The 17,491-nt window shown below is 54.7% G+C and overlaps 2 protein-coding genes across 9 annotated transcripts in view; one reads left to right on the top strand and one right to left on the bottom strand.

Moving 5' to 3' along the window:
- Positions 1–60: 60 nt before the first annotated feature.
- Positions 61–11,095, top strand: GNPTG (N-acetylglucosamine-1-phosphate transferase subunit gamma). 3 transcript variants are annotated; one of them, XM_005224411.5, is made up of 11 exons: positions 61–152; positions 262–319; positions 398–465; positions 8,942–8,996; positions 9,060–9,143; positions 9,214–9,307; positions 9,379–9,493; positions 9,569–9,651; positions 9,725–9,856; positions 9,931–10,012; positions 10,109–11,095. In XM_005224411.5, the coding sequence occupies exons 1-11, from the start codon at positions 101–103 to the stop codon at positions 10,204–10,206; spliced, it is 921 nt and encodes a 306-aa protein (XP_005224468.1). In that variant the 5' UTR covers positions 61–100; the 3' UTR covers positions 10,207–11,095. The 3 variants fall into 3 exon arrangements, with proteins under 3 accessions (XP_005224468.1, XP_010817378.1, NP_001017428.1); XM_010819076.4 differs by lacking the exon at positions 9,060–9,143; NM_001017428.1 differs by lacking the exon at positions 61–152 and having other exon boundaries at positions 265–319; positions 10,109–10,321.
- UNKL (unk like zinc finger) overlaps positions 10,296–17,491 on the bottom strand; it is a 32,662-nt gene continuing 25,466 nt past the window's right edge. For all 6 annotated transcript variants that reach the window (XM_010819174.4, XM_005224601.5, XM_005224598.5 and 3 more), the window contains 5 exons: positions 14,861–14,953; positions 14,138–14,365; positions 13,561–13,763; positions 13,173–13,430; positions 10,296–12,595 (listed from right to left, as the gene is read on the bottom strand). In XM_010819174.4, the coding sequence (XP_010817476.1) occupies positions 12,443–12,595; positions 13,173–13,430; positions 13,561–13,763; positions 14,138–14,365; positions 14,861–14,953 (935 nt within the window). In that variant the 3' untranslated portion in view covers positions 10,296–12,442. The remainder of the gene's footprint in view (positions 12,596–13,172; positions 13,431–13,560; positions 13,764–14,137; positions 14,366–14,860; positions 14,954–17,491) is intronic.

Genomic DNA, 17,491 nt, shown 5'->3' on the forward strand with positions numbered 1-17,491 from the left:
TGCGCCGGCACCATTTCCGGTTCAGGTCCCCATGTGACCGCGCGGCGGGGCGCCACTTCCGATTCCGGCTCCCACGTGACCGCGCGGCGGCGGCGGCGCGATGGCGGCGAGGCTGGCGGGCTTGGCGGTGGTGCTCGGGTTCGCGGCCCGCGGTGAGTGACCGTCCCGGCGCCTCCGTCCCGGAGCACCCTCTCTGGTCTCCGCGGCCCCGCCCGCGCTGCCTGCCCGCCTGCCCGCCTCCTCACTGCTCGTTCCCCGCAGGGCCCGCGCCCGGAGGCGCCGCCAAGATGAAGGTGGTGGAGGAGCCCAACACTTTCGGGTGAGTGGCTGCGCGGGGAGTGGGGGTGCGGCGCCGCGGCCCGGGCCTGCTTCTCCCTGACCCTGCCGCGTCTCGCAGGCTCAACAACCCGTTCCTGCCCCAGACCAGTCGCCTCCAGCCCAAGAGGGACCCTTCACCCGTGTCTGGTGAGTGCGGGGCCCTGACCGCTGACGTGCCGGGGACCCGGGGCAAGCAGGGAACCGGCCCAGCTTCAGCACCGGTGGGCCGCGTCAGCTCTCGGGAGCCGGCGCCAGGGAGGGAGAGGGGCCTTGGAAGTTAGGACCTGGAGGCTCATGCTGTCCTTTGTCAGCCTTCTAAGTGCACGCTAACCTTCCAGAGCGTGCCTGTGCCGGGTTCACTGGTTAGGGACTTAGTCCTTAGTTTGTTTTCCTAGAGGTGATCTCTGTTATCAGGTTTGGTGTCTGTTTTCTTAAACGCTTTTTAATGCGTTTACATGCATAAGCTTACACGTAAAAAACGTGTAGTAGGTTTTTTGTGTGTGACCTTTGCTTTCTTGTTTTGAGTAGTACCATTTTACTGCTCAAAACGGGATTCTTTGGTAGCTCAGCTGGTAAAGAATCCGCCTGCAATGCAGGAGACCCCGGTTCGATTCCCGGGTCGGGAAGATCCGCTGGAGAAGGGATAGGCTAACCACTCTATAGTGTTCTTGGGCTTCCCTGGTGGCTCAGCTGGTCAAGAATCTGTCTGCAATGAGGGAGACCTGGGTTCGATCCCTGGGTTGGGAAGATTACCTGGAGAGGGAAACTGCTACCCACTCCAGTATTCTGGCCTGGAGAATTCCATGGACTGTTTAGTCCATGGGATCACAAGAAGTCGGACACCACTGGGCAACTTCCACTATGCAGGTTTGCTAATTTGCTGTTGTTGCTCACTGTGGGTCTTCGCTCTTCTCACTTGGTGCCTAGCATTCCGTAGGATGCTCTGTGTTCTTTCATTGTCCAGCAAGGTGTTGTTTATTGGTTTCGGTCGCTAAAAGCATTGTTGAGAAGAATATCCCTTCTAGGGGTCCCTGTTTCTACATCTATTGGAGTGGTTTCCTGCAGCAGCATCTCAGGAATGGAATTGCTATGTTGTTAAATGGGTGTTAAATATAAACAAACCAAAAATCCAAGGGAATTTTTTCTCTGGTGGTTAGGACTTGGTGCTTCCACTGCAAAGGGCATTGAATTCAATCCCTGACGCAGGAACTAAGACCTGCAAGCTGCACAGCGCTCATTCATGTCCGACTCTTTGCGACAACGTGGACTGCAGCCCACCAGCCTCCTCTGTCCATGGGATTCTACAGGCAAGAATACTGGAGTGGGCTGCCATGCCCTCCTCCAAGGGATCTTCCCGACCCAGGGACTGAACCCATGTCTCCTGAATTGCAGGCAGATTCTTTACCAATGAGCCATCTGGGAAGCCCACCAATTAAAAAGAAAAAAAGTCCAAGATCTCTTTTTAAAACAAATACTTATTTGGCTGCAGCAGGTCTTAGTTGAGGCACTTGGGATCTTTGATCTTCACTGGGGTATGTGGGTCGAGTTCTCTGACCAGGAATTGAACCCAGGTCCTCTGTGTTGGGAGTACAGAGTCTTAGCCACTGAACCACTAAGGAAGTCCCTCCATTTTTTTTTTTTTTCAGTTGAATGCTACCATGTGTTAGGGTCTATGCTGTGGATGCAGAAATGAAGAAAACATACAGTGTCCTCATGGAGTTGACAGTCTTAATTGGCAGGGGAGTAGGCTGACAAAAAAAAGTCGGTAAAATGTAGACTGGTGAAAAGTGCTCTGTAGGTACGGAAGGCAGAGAAGAGTGTGCGTGCGGGGTTGTTCTGGGGATTGCCATTTTAAATGGGGGGCTAGTTCAGGAAAAGACTGAGAAGTGAAATTTCGGTCAGAAACTGAAGGGCAGTGGGAGTTAGGGCTGTGACTATCTGGGGGGAGAAGAGTCCAGCAAAAGGAGTGGCCACATACAGGCCTTGAGCATGGATGCCAGGCCCGGAAGGATTGGCCATGGGGTGGGGGTGGGGCGCCGAGATCAGAGACGGAGGGTGCAGCTGTGAGCTTTCACTCTAGACAGACTTTAGCTTTTTACTGTGAAAATATTGAATAGAAAAACTGAGGAATGGGGCTGTGAACAGCAGCATACACTCCGACTCAGTGCAAGAGCTGATGTTCTGCTGTGCTTGCTTTACCTTCTTCTCGTTTGAGACCAGGGTTTGATCCCTGGGTCGGGAAGATGCCGAGAGAAAGGAATAGCAACCCACTCTAGTATTCTTGCCTGGAGAATTCCATGGAGAGAGGAGCCTTGCAGACTACAGTCTGTGGGGTTACAAAGAGTTGAACACAACTGAGTGACTAGCACACACACCCACACAGAATGCCTTGTACAGCTATCCCGGGTCCCACACTCACCCCGACCCTCGCTCCGGGAATCAGTCAAGGGGAATGTATGCGTCTGGTTAATTCCGCGCTGGGCCAGCCGTCTCACTGACTATGAGACAAGTGAGCAAGGTTTGAGACTTGCAATTTATTTTGGAGTGTGTCCAGCCAGAGTTGGGCAGCAGGGCACTGTGGTCCACCCTTCACGAGGTCATTCTTTTTTTTGTCATCAGTTTGATTTGCAGTTGGGTTGCTGTGTTTCTGCTTGTGCTCAGTTTTAGTGCTTACTCTACACATTTTTACTTTTGATTTTTCCTTGACTTAGAAAAAAAATAGTTCTAGACAATTTCAAGCATGTGTGAAAGTGGAAGAAGGGTGTGTGAAGCACCAGGCACCCTCACCTAGCTTTCTCTTTGCCACTCTGGTTACTTTGAAACTAATTTCTCTCAACTTAATTTATTTGTAATATTTTGGTGTGCATGTATTGAAGGACACAGCAACAGTATCAGTCGGTAAAATGCCCTCGTTGGTGAGATGTCTCCAATAGTCTTATGCTCTCTAACAGGCCGGTGGTTTGAGTCAGTAGGGAAGGGCCGTGTGTCGTGCACTTGACACACGCCCACGTGTGCTCCAGCTTCCTTGACTCTATAGATCCCTCCCTCCGGCTCCTTGCGATTTATCTACTAAGGAAACTGGGTCGAGTGTTTCCCACATTCTGGACTGTGTCCATTGGATTCCCGTGGTTAACGTTTGTTCGTGTAGTAGCTGGAGTCCAGCTGTGTGCCTGCGTGCTGGCCGGTCCTCTGGGTTTCTCAAGAGCAGTGGGGAGAGGTGTCCCCCACCTGGCCTCTGTCTCTCACCTGAAGCTCCCATGTATAGCCCTTTCTCAGGGAGAGGACCTTCCAGGCTGTTCCTGGTTGCTGAGTTTTTACCATGAATAGCTGTTGGGTTTTGTCAAAGGTTTTTTCTAAACCTATCAAGGTGGTCCTGAGTTTTCTTTTGCAAGCTGTTTCTAGGGTAGGCGAGAAGCTCTATATAGTCAGCAAAAAGATGACCAGGAGCTGACTATGGCTCAGATCATGAACTCCTTATTGCAAAATTTAGACTTAAATTGAAGAAAGTAGAGAAAACCAGTAGACCATTCAGGTATGACCTAAATCAAATGCCTTAGGATTATACAGTGGAAGTGAGAAATAGATGATAGAGTGAGTGCCTGAAGAACTATGGACGGAGGTTCGTGACATTGGACAGGAGACAGTGATCAAGACCATCCCCAAGAAAAAGAATTGCAAAAAGGCAAAATGGTTGTCTGAGGAGGCCTTACAAATAGCTGAGAAAAGAGGAGAAGCTAAAAGACAAAAGAAAAAAGGAAAAATATACCTATTTGAATGCAGAGTTCCAAAGAATAGCAGGGAGAGATAAGAAAGCTTTTCTCAGTGATCAATGCAAAAAAAAAAAAATAGAGAAAAACAATAGAATGAGAAAGACTAGAAATCTTTTCAAGAAAATCAGACCAAGGGAACATTTTATCCAAAGATGGACACAGTAAAGGACAGAAATGGTATGGACCTAACAGAAGCAGAAGATATTAAGAATGAGGTGGCAAGAATACACAGAAGAACTGTACAAAAAAGATCTTCATGACCCAGATAACCATGATGGTGTGATCACTGACCTAGAGCCAGACATCCTGGAATGTGAAGTCAAGTGGGCCTTAGAAAGCATCACTACGAACAAAGCTAGTGGAGGTGATAGAATTCCAGTTGAGCTATTCCAAATCCTGAAAGATGATGCTGTGAAAGTGCTGCACTCAATATGCCAGCACATTTGGAAAACTCAGCAGTGGCCACAGGACTGGAAAAGGTCAGTTTTCATTCCAATCCCAAAGAAAGGCAATGCCAAAGAATGCTCAAACTACCACACAATTGCACTCATCTCACATGCTAGTAAAGTAATACCCCAAAATCTCCAAGCCAGGCTTCAACAGTACGTGGATGGTGAATTTCCAGATGTTCAAGCTGGTTTTAGAAAAGGCAGAGGAACCAGAGATCAAATTGCCAATATCTGTTGGATCATCAAGAAGGCAAGAGAGTTCCAGAAAAACATCTACTTCTGCTTTATTGACTATGCCAAAGCCTTTGACTATGTGGATCACAACAAACTGTGGAAAATTCTTCAAGAGATGGGAATACCAGACCACCTGATCTGCCTCCTGAGAAATATGTATGCAGGTCAAGAAGCAACAGTTAGAATTGGACATGGAACAACAGACTGGTTCCAGATCGGGAAAGGAATACGTCAAGGCTGTATATTGTCACCCTGCTTATTTAACTTCTATGCAGAGTACATCGTGAGAAATGCTGGGCTGGATGACGCACAAGCTGGAATCAAGATTGCCAGGAGAAATATCAATAACCTCAGATATGCAGATGATACCACCCTTATGGCAGAAAGCAAAGAAGAATTAAAGAGCCTCTTGATGAAAATGAAAGAGGAGAGTGATGAAGTGGGCTTAAAACTCAAAATTCAGAAAACTAAGATCATGGCATCTGGTCCCATCACTTCATGGCAAATAGATGGGAAACAGTGGAAACAGTGAGAGACTTTATGTTTTGAGGGGCTCCAAAATCACTGCAGATGGTGACTGTAGCCATGAAATTAAAAGATGCTTGCTCCTTGGAAGAAAAGCTACGGCCAACCTAGACAGCATTATTAAAAAGCAGAGACATTACTTTGCCAGCAAAGTCAAAGCTATGGTTTTTCCCATAGTCAGGTATGGATGTGAGAGTTGGACTATAAAGAAAGCTGAGTGCCAAAGAATTGATGCTTTTGAACTGTGGTGTTGGAGAAGACTGTTGAGAGTCCCTTGCACTGCAAGGAGATGGAACCATTACATCCTAAAGGAAGTCAGTCGTGAATATTCATTGGAAGGACTGATGTTCAAGCTGAAACTCCAATACTTTGGCCACCTGATGCAAAGAACTGACTCATTGGAAAAGACCCTGATGCTGGGAAAGATGGAGGGCAGGAGGAGAAGGGGACGACAGAGGATGAGGTGGTTGGATGGCATCACCAACTCGATGGGCATGAGTTTGAGCAAGCTCCGGGAGTTGGTGTTGGACAGGGAGGCCTGGTGTGCTGTAGTCCATGGGTCGAAAAAGAGTCGGACACGACTGAGGGACTGAACTGATAGGGTGGGGATCTTTGGCTTTTGAACATTGAGCCAACACTGTGTTCTCGGAATAAGCTTCCCTTGAGCATGATGAATACGTGTATTTTCGGGATCTCTGGGCTAATTATTTCTGACTTTTTAAAAGATTATTTTTAGAGTTTCACAGCTCTTTCTAATTTTTATTTCTCTGCTGAGATTCCATTTATGCACCTTGTTTTCCTTAACACCCTGGAACATGGTTGCAATATAGCTGCTTTACAATCCTGTCTGTGTAGGAGAAGAATCCTGTCTGTGATATTTTGTTGTAGCAGCTCGAATGAACTAAGGACCTCATGTAAGTGGAGTCATGCAATACTGGTTCTTCTGCGATTTCACTTAGCACAGTATCTCAAAAGTTCACTTCGTGGCCTGTGGCAAGACTGCCTGCCCTTTTTAAGGCTGAATAGTATTCCGTTGCCCATGCGCACTGCATTCTGTCTATTCATCTGCCGTGCACACTTGCGTTTTTACCTTTCGGTTACTGTGAATAAGGCTGCTGTGAACATGGTCCACGTTTGAGTCCCTGCTTTCAGCTCACGTACCCAGGAGTCAGTTTGCTGTATCAAGTGATTCTGTTGGGTTGGCCAAAGGTTCGTTTGGGTTTTTCTGAAAAATCTTTCGAGAAAAATCTGAGATGAACCTTTTTGGCCAACCCCATATGTTTAAGCTTTATGAGGAACCACCAGACTTTTCAGCAGCGGCTTGTGCATTTTACATTCCCACCAGCAGTAGCAGTGTGCAGAGGTTCTGGTTTCTCTGTATCCTAACCAGCATTTGTTCTCTGTTTGCTTAATAATGGCCATACTAATGTAGATGAAGTGATATCTCATTGTGGATTTGATTTGTATTTATTTTTCACTTCAGGAAAATGTCTAGTAATCCTTGGTCCATCTTAAAAAAATTTTTTTTTCTGATATATTTGGCTGTGCTGGGTCTTAGTTGGGGCATGTGGGATCTAGCTCCCTGACCAGGGATAGAACCCGGGCCCTCTGCATCAGAGTCTTAGCCACTTTTCTAAGCCACTTGGACCAAGGAAGTCCCCGTGGTCCATCCTTTAATTGGGTTGTTTGGGGCTTTGCTGTTGCTATGGGAGCGCCCCACATTTCTAGTTTTCCTTTTGGTACCGTTGCCTTTGGCGTCATTGCCAACGCTCTGATGTTTGGTGCCGTGTGCTTGTAACTGTCACGACCTTGGTGAGGGGACCCTCTCATGTGTAACACCCCCCTTACCTCCCTGAACAGTGCTGACTGGCAGTCTGTCTCGTCAGGTGTCGGCGTGGCCGTCCCCGCTCGCTCTACTTGCGTCTTTTTCCATCTTCTCACTTGCAGCCTGCTTGTGCCCTCGAGCTTCAGTGTGTCTCTTATAGATAAGAGTATGCACAGTTGGGTCACATTTCTTTACCCGTTTAGCCAATCGGTGCCTTCTGAATGGTAGAGTTTAATCTGTCTACGTTTAATCACTGATAAGGAAGGATTTGGAGAAGACAAAACAGCAAAATTTGTTGTATAGTTGTTTTTTGTTGCTCGTTCCCTCCATTCCTTTTGTTGACCTTTTCCTAAGCGACCTGTTCTGACATCCCTCTTACCTCCTTTTGTGTGCATTCTATGTAGCCATTTCCTCTCCAGTCGCCAGGGGATTACATATGATCATGTAACTCAAGTCTAACTTGTACATGATTGAAGTTGGTGTGACTTGAAGGACTTCTCCTGCACAGCTCTGTCCCTCCCCAACTTTGTGCTGGACTTCAGAAAGTGACCCTTCAAGCATGAATCTGTAGCTACATCCATGCTTCTTGTCTTTTGAACCCTGTAGATTTGCGGCTCAGGACCATGGCACTGCTTTGAGTTTGCCCGTGTATTTGCCTTTCCTGGGGGCAATAAGGGGCTCCGTCCAAGGCAGGCTTGGTGGTAATGAAATCGCTCAGCCTTTGTCTGGGAGAGTCTTGATTTTGCCTAACTCTTGGAGGAGGGTTTCCTGGAGATAGACTCCTTGGTTGACAGTTTGCCTCCCACCCCACTGCTTCCTGGCCCCCCAAGTGCAGCAGATAAGTGGTGGGTAATCACTGGTTCCTCCATGGAACGAGTCACTTCCTGGCACTTTTGCCTTGGTGTCTGCTGTTTCTCTTCAGTCTCGGTGGGGGTCTCTGAGTGTGTTGTACATGGAGTTCAGTGAGCCGCTTGGATCTGTCCATCCGTGTGTTTTGTTGGGTTGGGGCAGTTATTTCCTCAGATCCCGTCTCTGCCCCTCCTCTTTACCTCCACTGTCTCGTCACTGGTTCTTCTCTCTGCTCAGAACTGTTGAACTCCTTCTGTGGGTTTATTAGTTCAGTTGTATTTTTCGGCTCCAGGGTTTTCTAGTTCCTCTCGACATGGTTCTCACCTCTCTGCCCACGTGTCATTTTCCCGACTCGCTTTGGTTCTTCCTGTTTCCCTCCAGCCCCTTAAGTATATTTTAGGCATTTGTTTAACTGAAGTCTTCAGTCAGTCCAGCGTCTGCGCTTCTCCCAGGTGGTCCTGTTGCGTTTTCCTTTGGAGAGGCTGCGGGTCCCTTGCAGGCTGGCTCGGTGCTGGGGCCCTTCACCAGGCTGGGCCCCAGAGTTCAGAGCCTGGGGGCGTCCGCGTGCAGGCCCCCGGGGTCTCCCTGCACTCCTCCTGGGCCCAGACGGCCTGCTGTGTGTGTCCAACCGTCACCCCTCACCCGCAGCCTTCATGAGCAGCCCCCCTTTCCTGCCTGGGATCCGAGTTGAGCAGAACAGCGGCTGGGCTCCTGGCAGGCCTCAGCCAGGCTGCTCCTCAAGGCCCCGCTAGGGCGGGGGCTTCACTGCAAGGGGCTCACCTGGCTGCAGGTAAGCCTTCTCTGGAACGCTTGGCCGTGTTTTCACAGGGTGTGAGCCGGCGCTATGTGAGGTCGCTCACGCCCTCCACCTGGCTGTCACGTTTCCGGCACTCGCCCTCCCAAAGGGCCCTGACTTTGGGCTCTGCGCCTGCTCAGGACACCACGCTCAGCAGGCTACGCTCTCCCCGCAGGCCCCGCGCACCTCTCCAGACTCTCTGGCAAGTGCTTCAGCCTGGTGGAGTCCACGTGAGTGAGGGCAGGGCAGGGTGGCTGGGGGCCGGGGCCCCGCTGACGGCACCGTGCCCGCAGGTACAAGTACGAGCTCTGCCCGTTCCACAACGTGACGCAGCACGAGCAGACCTTCCGCTGGAACGCCTACAGCGGGATCCTCGGGTGAGCGGGGTGCGGCCGAGGCCCCGGGGGCACCGTGCCCGACCCCGCCTCACTCTCTGCCCCTCCGCAGCATCTGGCATGAGTGGGAGATCACCAACAACACCTTCAGGGGCATGTGGATGCGGGATGGCGATGCATGCCAGTCACGAAGCCGGCAGAGCAAGGTGGGCGGTGGAGGTGGGGGCGGGGCGGGGGGGCGCCTGCTTCCCCCACTTGCTCACTGAGGTCCCCCCAGGTGGAGCTCACCTGTGGCAAAAGCAACCGGCTGGCCCACGTGTCTGAGCCAAGCACCTGTGTCTACGCGCTGACCTTCGAGACGCCCCTCGTCTGCCACCCCCACTCCTTGTTAGGTGGGTGCCCGGGCGGGCGGCGGGGGGTTGAGGGGCAGAGGGGCTCAGCTCAGCCAGTTTCTCTTGGACCCTCAGTGTATCCGACCCTGCCTGCGGCCCTGCAGCAGCGGTGGGACCAGCTGGAGCAGGACCTGGTGGACGAGCTGATCACGGCCCAGGTGAGCCGTGGGCAGGCCCCAGATGGGGGCCGGGCAGCCCAATGGGCGCTCCCTCCTCATCCTCCACCTGCAGGGCTACGAGAAGTCGCTCAGGGCAATTTTTGAAGATGCTGGTTATCTGAAGACATCAGAACCAAATGAAGCGGCGCAGCAGGAAGGAGGCACCAAGGGCCTGCGGTTTGAGACGCTGGAGAGCTGCCAGGAGGTACAGACACGGCCCCCTGGCCAAGGACGGCCTCCCACCAAGGGCCTGACCACTCTTCTCCACTCCCGGTCTAGGCACATAAGGCCCTGTCCCAGGAGATAAAGAGACTGCAAGGCGTGCTGACCCAGCACGGCGTCCCCTACGGGAAGCCCACAGGTCTGTGGTGCCCGGTGGGGGGTGAGGGGGCCAAGCCCACCCGGGCTTTATGCTTGCCGGTCGGGTCCTGACTCCCACTGTCTGGTGTTTCGGCAGAAACCCCCAGCTCTGAGCACTGGGGCCCCCAGGTGCCCACGGCCGGGATGGCAGAGCCCCTGCGAGGCGACCCTGGACTGCGTGGGGACACCCTGTGACCCTCAGGACTGTGGGCTTCGGCCTAAGGACCTTTCTCTCCTTCTGAGCCAGCAGGCCCTCGGGGTTGTCCTCAAAGATGCAGACAAAATAAAGATCAGAGTTTTAATTAATTTCCATACTGATAAAAATAATTCCATGAATTCTGTAAACCATTGCATAAATGCTATAGTGTAAAAAAATTTAAACAAGTGTTAACAACTTTAAACAATTCACTACGAGTAAATGATTATGCATTATAAATACTACCTTCTGGGTTAAGAAAACTCCATCCCAATAACATTCTCATCTAAACACTCGAACATACAGATTGGGGCTTCCATAAGTTAATTTGTATGAAGCGTCCACAAGGAGTCGAGGTCTTCTGCCCACAGCGACAGACGGTGGGATGATGGAATGTCACCGCTAACACTGAGCACGCAGGAGCTGACACTCGGCAGCAAGAGCCGCGGCCTCGCCGAGCACCGTGTAGCTTCAGCTGCTACGCCCAGCACCCCCTTTTGTCACCCGAGTGCGGGGCGGTGACACCCTGAGCCCGGCCCGGCCCAGCCTGGGAGGCCCGCTCAGCCCTTCAGAAGGCCAGGGCCACCCGGCCGCTGGGGGGCAGCCCAGGAGCCCCACCCCGGTGGTTCTTTGGTCTTGCCACCACACCTGTCGTCAGAGCCAGCAAGTACCTGGGGGGTGCGCCTCCAGTTTCTGGAACCCCACAGAGAGTACTGACCGGGGTAGCTTATAAATACACCTAAAGCTTAATTGTTCCTGTTTATAATTTGAAAATGTCTAGGCTAGATGTCGATTACAGACATTGTCCCGTTTGCCTAGAAGGCCAAAGGCCTGCTGTGGGAAACAAGTGCATAAATATTAATAAAAATAAAGAACTTTAAACAGTGATTACAGTAGCACAAAATATACGTAATTTCTAAGAGCTAATAAATCATCATCACTATAATTAGAAACAAAGGTTCACCACAACTGAGTCAGAGTTACCGTTAGCAGCGGGCAAGCTGCATGGAGCCATGGACCCACCTTTGAATGACAGCTTTCCCATCAGTGTGTCATTAAAAAAAGGTTTTCAACCTCTCACTATAGTAAATACATTCTAATTTGGTCACTGATAAAAATTTTTACCTAGTCACTTTGCACTTTAAAAAAATGCTATATAAAGTCTTTGGCACAGCCCTGGGCAGGCGGGCAGGGACAGCCAGTCCCTTCTGGGCCAGGGCCCAGTCCCCGCTCCATGCCTGCAGCAGACTCCAGGGAGATCCTTGCCCTATCTACGTCTGCAAGTAAGGTCTCAGCCAACTACAGACAGCTTTTACTTCCTCCCGGATTCCTCGGAAAAGTGACCCAACGCAGACAGGAGAGACCGAAGCCAGCACTGAGATCTGACCTGTTCCCAGCAGCCCTGCTGCACCCTGGCCCTGCACCGCCCTCACGGTGGCCAGGTCCTCCACCACCTTGTGGTCACGTGACCACAACACCTGGACAACAGACCTGGCGACAGTGTCTCCCACGCGGGTGGGCGAGGCTCCAGCCAGGAAGCCCACTGTGAGCTTGGGGGAGGGGAGCATCCAGGGCCCTCCCTGCTGCCCTGCTGCCTCGCACGCTGGCCGGGTCCAGAGAGGAGGAACGCGCCATCCCCGGCTCTCCAAGGCATAGGCACTTGAGCGGGGCCTGTGGCCACAGGGCTGTCACTGACGCTGCAGTTACTGTGCACACTTTCAGGAAGTGAGTTCCCGTCATAAAATTTCATCTACATGTATATGTCTCTCAATAATCACTCTGCTATAAATACTATTGGTTTGCACTTAATTTGAAAACTGTAAAAATCCTAGGTATCTCTCACTACTAGATAAATGCTCACTTCATAAGTACTAATCTCAGATAGGAACTAGCATGGTTACCGTGCTACGGGCTGAGAGAGACCAAGAGGAAGTGCTCTGTTCACAGTACACGTGTAAAGCTTCATATTACCGCATATTAAAAACACGAACCTCAAAGCAGCTCAGAGCAACTTGGAACCTCTGCCTAAACTCTTCCATCTACAAAGTGCTTCTCGGGACTCGAGCTCCCAGGATCCAGTCACAGTGGCGTCAGGACCACAGACCCCAATGGGTCACCCTGCCTTCACGCCCCGTGGGGCACCAGGGTCAGCGAGGAAGAGTCTGAGGCCATGGGTGGGCCATGCGGGGCGGGGGTCCCGACGTCGGTGGCACCAGGAAGCGGACGAGGCAGCCGTCACCAGGGCAGGGGCTGGCCCGCGCAGTAGGCGCACTCGGGGGCGCTGGCCGCGCAGGGCTCGCAGAGCACGCGGTGCTGGCAGGGCCGCAGGACGGCGCCGGCACGCTCCCGGCACACCACGCACTGTTTCGCCCGCAGCTGGAAGATCACCTGCGGGCCAGGCGTGAAGCACCATTAGGCTGGGGCATTAGGCTGCCCTCCTGCGGCCACCCAGGAGCCAGGAGAGGGCGGGAGGATCCACCACAAGCCTCCGGGGTGGGGCTGGGCTCCCAGAGCCTGTGCCACCACAGGGCGAGGGGAGGGGAGCTGGGCAGGCGGCCCGTGGAGGGGCCTGGGCAGGATGGACCCGGCTCCTGAACAGCCTCCAGCGAGAAAAGCCAAAGCCCGTGTACAGGCCCCTCGGAGATGAGGTGTGTGCAGGCCGGGCCAGGGAAGTGACATGCGTGACAGGCAGGGGCGGGGAGCCCCCAGACGCCCCAGGCTCTAACAAAATGCCTGGTGTGGAAGGGTCTTCCTGCTGAGCCAAGGGCAGCAGGTTCAGCACTACAGCAGGGGGGTGACCAAGGACCCTGGAGGGTGACCCAAAGACGCGGGTGACATGGCCCCTGTCCAGGGGGGCACGGTGGCTGAGAGGAGGCAAAGGGGGAGTGGACGGAAGCTGTACCGGGCCCCCCGCCCCACCTCGGTGCTCAGCCCGCTGGTTCCTTGAGGACGAGCCTGGACTCACCCCGTCCACCGCCTCCAAATCCAAGCGCAGCTGACTCTGCAGCGAGTGCAGCTTGGGCAGGGGGATGGCACCGATGTCGCCACAGCCGCTCAGCCCGGGGAGCGCGGAGGCCAAGCCCCGGCCCTCCAGCTCCTCCTGCAGCCGTCGGAATTGCGCCTCCACCTCCTCCTTCTTCTGCAGCGCCAGCTGCCGGGCACTGTCGGCCGCAAGCGCCCGCTCCTTAGCCTCCTTGGCCTCCCGCTGCCATGCGTCGCAGGCCTGAAACCCAGGAGCCGAGGTGACCCTGCGGAGCCGGCTCCCCGCCCCACGCCCTGCTCAGCCCCGCGCCCCGCCCCGTGGGCCCCGCCCCCTGCCCCGCCCGCCCGCACCGTGGCCCCCCGCAGCTCACCTGCTTCACCTGCTGCCAGGACTCCTCCCACTGCCGGATCTTCCTCTTGGCCTCATCCAGCTGCCTCCGGACCCGGGCCAGCTCGGCGCTGCTGGGACTCACGCCTGAGGAGGCCGCGGGCCCGGCGTTCAGGATTGGGGATGGGCTGGGAGAGAAGCTGCCAGAGACGAAGTCCCAGATGCTGCCGGGGACGCCGTTCAAGCCTGAGTGTGGAGGAGCTGGCGTCAGCCTGCTCGAGCTTGGGCCTCTTGGGCATCCCCCCAGCCAGCTCTGGGGACCCCAGCCCTGCCCCCCGACAAGGACGCCTGCGCCATCACTCGCCCCAAGAGCTGTGTCGTGGGGGCCGCGGAGCTCAGACCCTGGTCCCAGAACCCTGTCCACACTTAGGACCTGGAGGACCCCACAGGGTTTCTGGTTACCTGAGTGACATCTATTGACATATGTGACATCAGAGAGTAAAACAAGCATTTAAAAACATGGTTTCTTTAAAAATAACAATAAAAACATTCTTTTAAAACAGATCACAAGTTTCCATTTGCAGATGGATTCTGCAAATCCATCTGACGAGGCCACTCACCGAAGGAATTGTAGGACGAGACTGAGGGGCCCAGTGCTCTGGGCTCCGACTTGAGGGGCGGCGGCTGCTGGGGGGGCGTCATGGCCGAGGAGATGAGTGGGCCCGGCAGGGACTGGGAGAAGGAGCCGAGCGGGGAGGCGGACAGGGATGAGGAGGAGTGCAGGGATGGGGAACGCGGCAGGCAGCCCGGGATGGCCACAGGGGCAGAGCCCCCCAGCGACCTCTGACCTGCATGGAGTTGGGGGAGTGGTGTCAGGTTAGTGGGAGGCGGTTGCTGCAGCCCCAGGGACCAGACACACAACAGGAGACCCTCTGCCCTGGAATCTCCCGGCACTGCCCAAGCTGGGGGACTCCCACCCAGGTGAGAAGGCCACACGTCTCACCCCTCAGATGCTCTCTAGGCCCGCCTGGGTGACCTGTCCACAGGCACAGTGGTCCCAGAATGTTTTAGGCCCCAGAAGTGTTTTTTTTTAAGATCAGAGAAATTAAAAAAAAAAAAGATGAACTTTTACATTGAAGAAAACGATTCAGTATCTGATGTGAACTGTGAACCTATTTGTCTTCATACCAATGTGGTGGTTACTCGTCTCCTCGAAATGGCCACAAAGGCCTGCCCCGGACTCTGTAGGGGCTTTGGGGTGGGGGGTGCAGGGAGGCAGACAGGACCCCTCCCACCCCAGAGGCACAGGGGGCGGTCCTGGAAGGCATCGGCTTAGGCGCTACCTGTGGGTCCCAGGTCACGGCCGTCGTGTTCCTCCAGGTCCTTATCCGGGGGCACAAGGCTGATGTCACCAAGGTGAAGGTCTAAGGTGGATCCTGCAGGACAGATCTAGTGTCACCGAGGGGGGATCCAGGCTCCTGTGGCGGGGGGACCCACCTGGGCTCGGGGTCCACCCCTCCTATAGCCATGGCAACCCAGCCCTCATCTCGCCGACTGAGCTTCTGATCATTTGGTAAAATCTGACCGGATCACATGCCTGCCTAGTAAAGAAAATCTGAGGAGGGCGACGTCCATGGGGAGAAAGGGGCTCACGGACAACGCGGGGGGGGACCTGCACTGACCTCCACCCCAGGGCCCAAACCAGGTCCTGCAAGTGGGCAGGGTTGTTTCCCTCCTGTTCTGCTGGGGACCCCTGTGCACCCCCCCAGGCCTGTCATAGGGACAGGGGAAAGGGCCGTAGCCCCCACTGTCCCCACCTGACACGCCCTCCAGGCCCTGGCACAGAGTGGGACGCTGTCTCAGGACGGCCAAGGTCAGGTCCGCCAACCCCCCGAGTTCCCGTGGCCCCATGGGGGCAACTTGGGGAAAGTGTGGCCTGGGGACCAGGGTCCAGGGGAGCAGGAGCTTCAGGGACAGACCCAGGGCCTGAGCAGCCACCCAGCACAAGCCACAGCCAGGTCTGGGGAGACGTGGTGATGCTGAGGGCCCAGCACATGGGAGCGCTGCCACCCCAGATCCCTTCTGTCCCCAACCCTGCTGGGGTCCACTCCAGAGCACCCCCTCCAGGAGGCTGGGGCCTCTCTGGCATGGCTCCGTCCTATGCCCCCTGCTGGCCACAGGGCCCCACAGTGCCCCTGATGCCTGGTGGACGCACCGAGGCCCATTTCAAGAGGCCCCAGACTCCAGCCCGGAGTGGACAATGGGACCCTCGTCAGGCCTGCCTGCTCTGGGTCAGCCTCCCGCCTCCGCTCCCAGCTGCCCGGTGCCAAGTGGCAGAATTCCTGGATGGCGACCGACAAGCAGCAGAGAGCTGCGCTTCCGCCCAGGCTCCTGGGGCCCACCCTCCTGCCTTCCCAGCGGGGAATCCTCAGTGGTCCTCAGTCTGTGGATGCTCTGGCCTCCCCAGCGCCTTGTCCTCCTGTGGTCGTCCCTCCCCTGTATTTTGTGTCCAAGTTTCCTTCTTCTAAGTACATGTTATATCATATTAGGACCCATCCTAATGACCTCATTTTACCTTAATTACACCAGTAAAGACTTTTATTTTTCACTTTTTGGTGGGGGGCAGGCTGCACTTCACGGCTTGCAGGACCTTAGTTCCCGACCAGGGGTTGATCCTGGGCCCTGGGCAGTGAAAGCGAGGAGTCCTAACCACTGGACCACCAGGGAATTTCCTGCAAAGACTTGTTTCTAAATAAGGTCACATTCCCAGGGTCAGAAGCAGACAGTGCAGGGCTGAGGCAGGCCTTTAATTTAACCATCAGTAACTGGGACCACCCATCCTCACCAGGCTGTTCTCTGTGCCCAACAGCACCTCCTGCAGGCCTGGGGCTTCAGGCCTCTAAGGACCCCTCCTGCCTCGGTCAACTCTGCAAAGGGGGCCACCTCTGGCTCCCACCCTTCCTAAGACATGATGGCAGGCCCCTCAGGCCCTCACCCAAATCCAACCTGAGTTGGCTGACCCCCACGTCTTGCGATCCCCAGTTTCCATCTCACTCTTCAAACTGTTGCCCCAGCCTTGCCCCCCACCCCTGAGTGGTGCTCCTAAATGCCCCCACCGCCACCCTCCACCTGTCCTTCTTCCCTCCTCTGCCTGGGGCCACCTCCTGGCCTTCCCGTCCTTCTTGGCAGCCCCGCAGCCCCTCCTGTGGCTGTCACACCCGGACACCAGTTACCTCTGTGGTGCTGACCTGCAGACACCAGCTGTCCTCCAGCGCGGCTGCATCACTGCCTGCCGGCAAGGGAGGACCCACAGCAGCCCTGGCCCCTTAGCAAACTGTGTGCGCGGTGCCTCCCTCAGGCTGCTGCACCGGCACCCACGTGCTGAGCAGGAGCCCAGCGCGGCCCTCAGCTGCTCCCCCCCACCCCCTTAGGGCCCCCATCTCTGCAGGCTGCCCCCAACCCTGACCTCTTCTGTCCCAGGAGACTTTCAGGGATGCCAGCCCCTTCATGTCCCAAGCCCGGCCTCCTGGAAAAGACGCACCCCCCTCAGTGACTGGTCCACGCTTCCCAGCAGGACCCTCTCTCACCCTCACCCACCCCGGCAGGGGCCCCTCTCTGCCTTCACACTGCAGCGCTGCTGTGGGCGGCAGCTTCAAACACAGCTCCCATCAGCCCCAGCACTTCTGAGAAAACGCCAAAACCCTTTCAGAATCTCCCCCTGCTAGATCCCTTCAAGTCACCTGGACCGTGTGGTCCATCTCAGACCCAGACCACTGCGGGCTGACGTGCAGACTCACCTGCTGTGCATAAGCAGGGTGACCCACCCATTGCATACTTGCCCCGCACCACCTCCCCAGGCTGGGACATGCCCGTCAGCTGGGCCCAACAATGTGGACTTGGCCCTTCACCCTGCAGTGGGGGGATCAGGTTGGCTTCAAAGCTGGCAGAGTTTCAGAAACGTTTTTTTGACTAAC

Source organism: Bos taurus, chromosome 25 (assembly GCF_002263795.3).
Source record: "Bos taurus isolate L1 Dominette 01449 registration number 42190680 breed Hereford chromosome 25, ARS-UCD2.0, whole genome shotgun sequence".
Taxonomy (NCBI): Eukaryota; Metazoa; Chordata; class Mammalia; order Artiodactyla; family Bovidae; genus Bos; species Bos taurus.

Bases quoted from the DNA above. Each gene is read 5' to 3' on its own strand.
- GNPTG (XM_005224411.5), top strand. From the start codon at position 101: ATGGCGGCGAGGCTGGCGGGCTTGGCGGTGGTGCTCGGGTTCGCGGCC. The intron at 153-261 runs GTGAGTGACCGT...CGTTCCCCGCAG, and splicing joins GCTCGGGTTCGCGGCCCGCG to GGCCCGCGCCCGGAGGCGCC. The intron at 466-8,941 runs GTGAGTGCGGGG...CTCTCCCCGCAG, and splicing joins GGACCCTTCACCCGTGTCTG to GCCCCGCGCACCTCTCCAGA.